Here is a 9,826-nt window from a genome sequence, read left to right as displayed (position 1 = left end):
TTTTTTTTTTTTTTACATGAAAACATAAAGTGGTATCACCAAAAAGTTGGCTCTTTTTCAGAGACTAATAATATGTTCCTGTAGAGACTTGTTTGTTCACTGTGAAATAAGAGAGGGCGCTAGAGGGCGGTAATACATGTATACACCGGGTATTAGCCGCCATTAAACATCAAGAAGAAGAAGAGTGGCAAACATAGTGGCTCTCATTTTACACAGTAACGACATTGTTTACAAAGAATGCAGTAAGAAGTAAGTGATAAATACTACAAAATTTGTGATAAAATATATTTATATAGGTATACAGGTATGAAAACCACATTAGGTATAGGTTTATCTATTCCGTTGCTGTTCTGAAAGCACCCGCCTTTTCATGCTAGCTAGTTCCTCGCTCGTGAATGATGTTTTCGTTTTGTATTGACTGTTTTTAATTATTTGTAATTTTATTATAAATCTCATCAGCTGAACGTAATTCTGTGTGTTAACTGGATGTGGACAGGTAGCGTGTGCCGTGTTGCCTTTTCCTGAGCACGATGGCTACTCAGAGAGTGCTCCCTCAGAGCAAAGAGACTCTGCTCCAGAACTACAACAAGAGACTGAAAGATGACATCAGGTCCATCCTGGACAACTTCACAGAAATCATCAAAACAGCAAAGGTACACAGATATAATGGAGGGCATTATCACTATTGAGAGAATAGCACTTTTCCCTGTGTTTTATCACAGCCTCTATGCTCGTCATTCTTTCTGCACATTTTGTCACTTGCCCTTCATACACGAATTATGAACTGTTCCCACTCCGTTTTCTTTCTGCAGATAGAGGACGAGACGCAGGTTTCTCGAGCAACTCAAGCAGAGCAAGACCATTATGAAATGCATGTCAGAGCAGCCAACATTGTAAGTACCAACAGAGCACAATCATCCGCAGTATGATGAATGTACTCTTTTTAAATAATATTTAAATATGAAATATTAATTAATGCAGGATTAACCACTTTGTATTTTTTTTAAATCGGGGGTAGTTGAGAGGGGGGAGCAGGAAGCACCTGTCACATCTGTTTCTAGATATCTGGACACTTTGAGTGACATTTCATATTCTGTTAAACTATATTAAAGGTGATGGCATATATTAAGTCATCCAAGTGAATTTGTTTAGAAGTAAGCACATAATACCCCTTGAAATCAAGCTTTCACCATGTTTCCATTGATGTTTGTTGTTTTTTTTTAATGAATGTAATCCCTGGTGATTTACTTGGAGGAAGTAGTTTGTGAGTTTGCTTTTCCACATTTCATTTGCTTCCAAATAGTTTAAAGGTTGGGAAAATCATATTCCACACTGTCTGACAGTGTATTCTGTGTTAACTTGTTCCAACTCTTTATTCAAGCTTTATGATTTTTGCACTGAGTGGAATATCCACAGCTAAGAGTTCATGTTTGTTATGGCTGAACTGTCAAATTTAAACATTTTAGACGTCTTTTTAAACTTTGGATCTCCACTAGAATTTAAGATAAAGTTAGTTGGATTTGACCAAAATTTTTGTACTTAATAACTCACTGGTTGAACATTGAGGTTTCAGAGATTGTAAATGGGATTGTTTTATATACTCTGTTTGTAGCTGATGGTTTGGTAATGTCTGGAGCCATTTCCTTCTTCTGTGTTATTGTATCAGGTACGTGCCGGAGAGTCTCTGATGAAGCTGGTGTCTGATCTGAAGCAGTTCCTGATTCTGAATGACTTTCCCTCCGTGAATGACGCCATCAGCCTCCAGAACCAGCAGCTCCGCACGCTGCAGGAGGAGTGTGACAAGAAGCTCACCTCGCTCCGTGATGAGATCGCCATCGACCTGTATGAGCTAGAGGAAGAATATTACTCCTCCAGGTACAAGTAGGCTCATACTTGTCCCCATACCACCACCTCTCTGCTGTCCCATGCCCAGCACCATGTACTGTCTCACCTTTTACCATTCACTGCTGAGCCCAAGGAAGGGTGTAGTTCAGCCAACATCTAAACTTGACACCTTTTGTGTTGAGTTTATCTCATTGTCATATATAACTGTACCTTTCATCAGCACAAATCATTGCTGAGCGTTACTGTGATGGAGTTCATCTCACTAAGTGACATTTTTACTGATTAGCAAGTGCCTTGACTTTTTATTCTGCTCTATGACGTCTATCATAATTGATCAAAGTGGAGGAGAATTCAGCATTAAAGGAGTGTACCACTGAAAATCCGCATTTTAAATGTAACAAGCTCTTGAACTTCAATAGTTCAGCATGTATTTTTGGGCAATCATTGCAGTTTTCTGATGCAGTTTTAGAGCTTTTCTGAACAAAAAGCACTAGTGTGAATTTACTGTTGGGTGTATTTCTAAAGAGTAATCACACTTATGAGTTTCCTGGTCTGTAGCGTCCAATAGGCTCGAGAGAGGTTTTAACAAATATTGTCTGGTACATTGGAGAGACACATGCTTTAGTGGAATGTAAACATGAGGCCTCGTAGTTCATTAATAACTAAATATTGTAAGTTGAAGTAACACAAAGCTTTGCAGGTAAAGGGAACAAACCTTGACAAGAATTACTCATTAAAGGATCTAAAACTATATCAAAGTATAGGTTTTATTAAAAAAATAAAATTCATTGTAAGATTATTTATATGTAATATTTAAACCATAAATACAATGGTGGCGCCCTATATGCTACATTTTAAGGATGGACTGTGGAAGAATGTTTGTTATAGACTGTACAATAGGTCAAAGTTAAAGCTAATAAGACTTTCTCAAGTAGATGTTTTCTGTAAAAGCAATTAGGAAATATTTTATTTTATTGATTCCGTCCTAAGACCATAAGCTGTAACCATGCAAGTGGTTGTCAGTCACACATGGTGTGGTTTTACATGTGTATTGGTTTGTCCAGATGTTCCAATAGACCCAGAATAATTAAGAAATAAAGTAGAGACAAAACACTCTAGTAGTTTGTCTTGTTTTGTGTGAGAAAGTATGAAGAAGTGTCTCTCAGTCCTGTTTGGTGCATGCTGGGTGTGGGTCTTCCTCGCTGCACTCGCTCTGCTTTCTTCTCCATGAGCAACTAATCCCACCTTTTTGCTGAACTTAAAATCAACAGTTGATCTTGAGTCATACCTCTAAACAGACAGCCGTTTTATGGGTTAATCATTTCCATTGCTTCTGCATAACCTCCATGCTTCTATCGTATGTGTGCCTTCATGTGCTCCTTTATGTGTATGAATGTGCTTATTCTGACCTCCTGCTCTTGTCTGCTTCTCTCTTTCTGTGCTGCGCTGACTCTTTGCCTCCTACTGGTTTCTGCTCTGCAAAGCTACAGTCAGTGGGACAGCTCTGATCTGCCACTGTGCGAGGCCTACAGACAGCGGGACAGTTGGGCCTCCCCAGGCAGCAGCTGCAGTTCTACCCAGGGTGACAGAGAGGATGTGGACGGACCTCCCTCACAGGAGACAAACCCCCAACACCACCTCAATGGACATGGAACTGCCTCTATAGAGAAACCATGAGGAGGAAGTTGGACACTGACTGGTATAGACTTGTGCTCAGTTTGGCTAATTTAGTTTCCATTACACATTGTGAACTAGTGTCTGGTTAGGTTTTGCCACAGTTTTGTGTTAAGGCCTTGAAACTAGACTAAAACTTTGGCATTGAGGTAGTTTTCTTTTTGCATTAACAGATATTGCAGGAAAATCGTGAAATTAAGAAACTGTATTGAACAAGAACAGCCTGAAGAACTGATCAAAAGTAACATTCCCCTCAGTTTAAATGACTATTCAAAATGAATAGAAAACTTGCATACACTATTTACTGTATACACTACTGAAATAAAAACATTTAAAACTACAATAAATTTTGGTGTACCTTTGCAGCACTGATATAAAGATATACTTTTTTATATTCCTATGTTGGACTTAGCTCAAGTATTGAATGAGTGTATGTTCTTACATTTATTTTGTAAAAGCTTTTGGAATATTTTATTTCTGCTTTTGTACTCCACCAAGCACTGATCAAATTAAAGAACAAGTTCAATGTTGTTGGTTTTATCTTTTTAATCAAAACTGTTTTGAAAGCCTTAAAAACACAGATCTCCAACTTAAAGTTGAGACTTCAAAGTGAACTAAAAAAAAAAAAAAAATTCAGAGCAGGAATACCAATCAGTTTGACATATATCAAGTCCTTCCTGTATTTCCTAAAACATTATGGTCTTATTTGTCTGAATTCATTTTTATCAGACAATCCTGAACAAAATGAGCATACATGATTTCTTCTAGATGAATTGTCCTTTAACACAAACACATTACAAAGCAGATGTACTGCCTACACAGAGCTATATACAATATTTACAAAGTACAACAGTGTCTTGGGAGTTCTGTCCCTAACAGTTGCTTTGGGAAACTAGTCTACAAGTAATCTTTATGTCTCAATTTCTTTAAAAGTGGGCATCATGTTGAGTAACTCTTAAAAACAAAAACAAAAGAACGTGTAGCTCCTCAATATCGTCGATTCATCTTCTTGAATTTCTCATAGTGGTAGTCATCTGTGGCCTTTTCGTTGTTTGGACGTTTGCGGTAGTTAGGTGGCGATGATGCTGTTCATTAAAAGGAAGTAATAAATCAGTTTAGAAGGTTTTAAAAATAATCATGTGTAAGTATTATATCATTTGTATAAATATATTTCAAAATGATACCTAATTCCAAATATTTCACAAAAACACACAATGTTTTTCAAATAATGCTCCTATGGCTAATACAGTCTGGTGATTTAAAACATCTACACCATATAGAACAGTGTGTGACTGGGCTGTGTGCAGTCTCTTACTTTCTGGACCTGGTTTCTCTGTGTCTCCCACACGCAGCGGTCTTGCCTTGGGCTCTTCTCTGTGTCTGTGATGCCGCTGTGGTGCATTCACATCCTCATGATAGACTGAGAGAATAAATAAGCACGATCAGTCGACCTTTCACATCTCATTACCTCTCACTATATAAACCCCAGTGTTTAGATTGACAAAACTCACAGCGGTTATGTTGGACATAGTTGACAGCGATGTTGGTTGGTACAAATGATGTGCCATGGTCTTTTTTCTTGTTCCTTTGTTCTGCCAGAAGCTTGGCTTTTGCATCTTCTGTTTGGATAATGTTCTTTATCTTTGCACTAGGAAAGAAACCACAGCAGTTACATCCTTTCTTTCTGTTACTCGCCGCCATGTCTCGATGTAGAATGTCTATCTTGAATGTTACATCTATAGGATCATTTTGAAATTTTCCTATACGCACTCAATGCCAAGATCAACTTCAGGGATCCCACTCAACATCTGATTGGATAACATCTCCTCAGTCTTCTTGGCAGAGTTGACTCGGATGTTCTCAGGCAGCTCATACAGGTGGTCCTCTGCATTCTTCACCTTAACTTTCTGTTCCTCAGCCTCCACCAAGCCCTTCTTCTTTTTCAGCTCAGTCTCAATATATTTCATCCTGTGAGGTGAGATGCATTTCTATGAAACAGCTGTGTGAGTATCCATAGTTGCATTCTATTAGGTTTTACAACATTGCTTATGTCGTTTTAGATGTGCTATAACTATTGCAGAAAAAATATTTCAATTATTTTTTTAACTAAAATGAACAACCTAAACCAAGCATGCTGGCCCATTAGAGAAAGCAGGTGTTGAATATTACTGTTCAATATGTAGATATACTCATGCAAACAAATCAAAGAACAGGTCCATGGTTGAGGTTTTGGATTGGGATTAACCTGATCACCTAACTGAAGTCTGACCACTGTTTATCCAGACTCCACACGAATGCGACAGAGTATGTCACAAGTGGAAGAGGCGTACATACATGTCTGCATCCTCGTCTCTTCTGTTAGTTTCAGCAGAGAAAGAGGTGCCCAGGTTGAGGTCTGTCTCGTCTTCTGTCCTGCAAGTGGAACAAAGGTCAAATCAACGTCATATGGGATAACACACATTTCACAATTTATAAGATAATAGTACATACACAATGTGTTAAATACACTTCATCAAGATAATTAAAGCCACCACAGAGTTACTTACATGTCCCTGTTCCTGTCTTTGACTTTCTTCATGTCTACAACTCCTCCAGTCTTTAGTTTGAATGGGTCATTCTGTGAGAAAGGATTACTTTCAATAACACTGAAGCAACAGCCACTTAAACACAGATTCTGGTTAATTACAATAAATGAATAAGTAACTTACATCAATTTCAGCCTCTGGTGGCAGTTTCTCTCCAACCAACAGGGCGGTCACACTAAACAAAAGAGAACGATGAATACTAATGTCATCTCATATGTTTCAGTATACTTCTTAGACTTTGACGAAGAAAAGCAGCGTAACAACATTACATTCCCGTTACCTGACTCCGCTCTGTCGTTTCCGCAAACTCTGAAGCTCTTTAGCCTCTTCTACTTTTGATCTAAAAGACCAAGAAATACATATAAATTAAATCACATCGGCTGTATACCTTCTTTATAATATATCTTAAATTGAAAACATGTGATTATCGTTTTTAACTTTGATGCACTATTGACTACGTTAGCATAGCGTTACTCTTGGTGTTACTTTTGTTCACTTGGTTTAAATAAAGTACTTTACCTGACTTCTTCAGTTGTCTCTTCTTCCTCTACATCTGACGAATCCCTTCTCCTTCTAAAGTTTTTGCCACACGGCATTTTGATTCAATTTAATGTTATTTCTTAGCTTAATTTCGATAGCAGATGGTTGCGTGAATGAGGGAAGACTTAAACAAGCCCCCAATAAAAGTGCGTCACTTCCGTAAGGAGAAACACCAGTTCCGGTCCTTTTAGGTAACCATAACAAACATGGCGACTTACAGGCAGGTCGGCAGGTTGTTGGTTATTTCAGCAAGACTTACGCGTCCGTAAGTTTACTTGTTTGTTAGTTGTCAAGCTGTGATGTCCTCTCATTTTGATTTTTAATGCTTGTATGAATGCACTGACCACTAAGGAATCAAAGTTCGGCTGACGTTAACTATTAGCGGCTAACTAGCTAGCTAAATCGGAGAGTGACGCAGACAGATTATTACTTCTCAGATGATATCGTTTGTTTTAATGTTTTAACTCTTTAAATTACAATAAGATCTAAAAGCCTTTTTTTTGCCATATTCAACAAAAATTACTCTTTGATGTTATATTGCAAGCAGTTCTTTACAAATTTAACTAACTTATGTTCATTAATAAATACACCACATTCAAATAAGAGTTTGACCCTCCTCCTGTCAGAGTTTGGTTAACTATAACATTGTGTTCATGTGAGACAGTTTCAGCAGTTATTTTTTCTAACCTGGTCAGCCCTGCCACAAATTTTTGATTGGGCTGAGGTCTTGACTCCGACTTAAATAAATGTCCTTGCAAGTCACAATTTTTCTTAGTTTCTAAGCTATAACTGCTGTATACACCGTTATATCAAAACAGTACATTTACAGCTGTATCTTTTTTTCTATGACAGAATTTAACTTTATTCTGAGGGATATTCACTGACATCAGTCATTACATCTGTGCATTTCTCTAACTTTCTTGTGGATTTGTTTGGCATGTGGCTTTACTATGAATCCAAGCACAGACATATTTATTATGTCTTATTTATTGTATTCATTACACTCTGGTGATCTCCAAATGACTAATTATGTGACTTCCAGTAACAGGCTGCACTAGTGATGGTTTAGGTTTGTCATTATGAAGGAGATAAACAATTATGTGATGTTTTGGGTTTTTTGTCTACCAGATTGATCTTTGTTAAAATGTGGCTTGTCAAGAAAGCACAGATTAAGTGGTAAAACAATAAAAGAAGGAGGGGTACTGTATTAGACCAGATAACTATCTATGAGCATAATCTGTCAAAAATGTTTTCCTGTCTTGCATCATGCTTGTGGATATATGATAATTAATGTCATATTGTGTATATCTGAATGTGTTTTAATTCCATTAATAATAAAATTCTATATTTTGCAAGATAAAGTTTCTATAGTAGAAAAGTTAAACTATTTTATAAATTTAAATACAGATGTGAATTGTGCATTCTCCCTCGCCATGATAAGACAAACACTGACTTTAGAATATAGTATGTGCTGCACCAGTCATTGTAAGGCTACCTCACCTATGTAAGACTTTGTATTATTTTATCTATAAATGGATAACATGTTAAATTAAGATTGTGCACGGAATGTTTCTAATAGATTAATTTAACACAATCCTTCACATTTTCAATCTACTACTGAGGAAATTAAAATGGCCACCATGGGTACTACATTTTCAGATTTTTATCATCATTACTTAGTTATTGTAATTTTCACTGTAGTAACCATTCAAATCAATTTTTTATGTGCTGTCTTAGTGTTGCTGGCTGTGGATATCAGAGCGCCGGATTACACTGGCCTTCACACAACACCAGAATCTCAAACATATGGCCACAAAACCCCCAATGGGCTGTTCCCGGTTTGTATTCCTGCAACATTATTGGGGCTTTTTTAATTTGGAGAAAACACTATATAATGACTGATGTTACACTTTTGCTCTTTGTGTTTTGTCTGTTCAAAGGAAGGACCATGTTTGTGCAGACGCAGGACACACCAAATCCAAACAGCCTAAAGTTTCTGCCTGGTCGTACAGTTCTTGAAGCAGGAACTATGAATTTTGCCGGCCCTCGTGATGCATTTTGCTCACCCTTAGCCAGGTACATGACTTTTCAGGTTTATGGTTAGTGAACAAATTGAAAAAATGTTTTAACAGGAGGCAGTTTGGTATGGCCCAGCAGGAAAAGCACAGTGTTAGATAATGATGTCAGTGGTGGCTATCTTCCTGTTTCTCACATAAATAGAATGCAGCCATTATTATTATTATTATTAGTTAGGCTTGCTGTACCAGTAGTCTAAGAACAAAAGCAATGCTTACTCCCAAAAATATTCTAAAAAATAAGTTTAAATTTGTGTGAAGCACTGAAACAGTAGTTTGCTGTGTTCTTGAGCATGTTCTTGAGTCTTTTTTTTTTTTTAAATAATTGTTTAATAATTGTGTCTAATCAAGCTTTAAATCATTCAATTTTAACAGCTGTAAACAGAAATAAGGTTAACTAATTCTAAACAATTACATCACTATATCACTAAAACCTTAGTTCAGTACATTATATATGTATAAGGCATGCCTGATGATGTATATGCATACTTATCTTTCAAATTTAAGCATAATACCCATTAACAGTTTTCATTTTTTATACTATATTAATTGTAAAGTTAACTTTTCAATAAAAACCTCAGTAATGTTCTGTATTGTTTTCAGACAGCTGTTTAGGATTGATGGAGTCAAGAGTGTCTTCCTGGGCAACGACTTCATCACCATAACAAAGGTAAAACCAGCTTCAGTTTATGTGAACCTCTGTGTGGCAATGCATAATGGCATTTCTTGGAATAACTTGTTTTCTTTTCTGTCTTCATTTAGGCTGATGCAAACATGGAATGGAAAGTAATCAAACCTGATGTATATGCTGCCATTATGGACTTTTTCACCACTGGACTTCCTGTTGTCAGTGAGGACAGCAAACCTAATGCAGATACAGGTAAAAAAAAAAAAAGAGCCAATCAGTGTAGGGCAGAAAACTGAAACAGAACAGGCAGGGCTGTAAACTAACTTTTTGGCTCACCTGCCAAGGGGACCGGCAGATGAAAAAATCTACCGGCCAAGTAAATTTTTTACCGGCCAAGTAATAAATTGCCTCTTTTTGTTACATATACATCTGTTTCAGTACTTTTCATTGAGATAACAGTATTATATAGCGATATATAT

At 36.9% G+C, this 9,826-nt stretch overlaps 3 protein-coding genes across 3 annotated transcripts in view; 2 read left to right on the top strand and 1 right to left on the bottom strand.

Moving 5' to 3' along the window:
• Nucleotides 1-127: 127 nt before the first annotated feature.
• Nucleotides 128-4,049, top strand: med22 (mediator complex subunit 22). The gene is made up of 5 exons (XM_023393983.2): nt 128-249; nt 497-653; nt 813-893; nt 1,667-1,875; nt 3,330-4,049. The coding sequence occupies exons 2-5, from the start codon at nt 531-533 to the stop codon at nt 3,520-3,522; spliced, it is 606 nt and encodes a 201-aa protein (XP_023249751.1). The 5' UTR covers nt 128-249; nt 497-530; the 3' UTR covers nt 3,523-4,049.
• Nucleotides 4,048-6,785, bottom strand: cunh9orf78 (chromosome unknown C9orf78 homolog). Its single transcript, XM_023393981.2, has 9 exons — nt 6,624-6,785; nt 6,385-6,444; nt 6,228-6,279; nt 6,066-6,136; nt 5,854-5,931; nt 5,290-5,487; nt 5,031-5,167; nt 4,835-4,939; nt 4,048-4,604 (listed from the first exon to the last, which is right to left on the bottom strand). Exons 1-9 carry the CDS (start codon nt 6,698-6,700, stop codon nt 4,507-4,509), a joined length of 876 nt encoding a protein of 291 aa, XP_023249749.1. The 5' UTR covers nt 6,701-6,785; the 3' UTR covers nt 4,048-4,506.
• A 10-nt stretch (nt 6,786-6,795) lies between these two features.
• Nucleotides 6,796-9,826, top strand: part of nfu1 (NFU1 iron-sulfur cluster scaffold homolog (S. cerevisiae)) — a 5,142-nt gene continuing 2,111 nt past the window's right edge. Inside the window, exons 1-5 of the mRNA XM_023393982.2 lie at nt 6,796-6,909; nt 8,382-8,482; nt 8,585-8,720; nt 9,323-9,389; nt 9,482-9,599. Of these exons, the coding sequence (XP_023249750.1) occupies nt 6,851-6,909; nt 8,382-8,482; nt 8,585-8,720; nt 9,323-9,389; nt 9,482-9,599 (481 nt within the window). The 5' untranslated portion in view covers nt 6,796-6,850. The remainder of the gene's footprint in view (nt 6,910-8,381; nt 8,483-8,584; nt 8,721-9,322; nt 9,390-9,481; nt 9,600-9,826) is intronic.

The sequence above is a fragment of the Seriola lalandi genome, unplaced genomic scaffold (assembly GCF_002814215.2).
Source record: "Seriola lalandi dorsalis isolate HSWRI2012SDOR001 ecotype SW California unplaced genomic scaffold, Sedor1 jcf7180002054945, whole genome shotgun sequence".
Taxonomy (NCBI): domain Eukaryota; kingdom Metazoa; phylum Chordata; class Actinopteri; order Carangiformes; family Carangidae; genus Seriola; species Seriola lalandi.
This window is presented reverse-complemented; position numbering and strand designations above follow the sequence as displayed.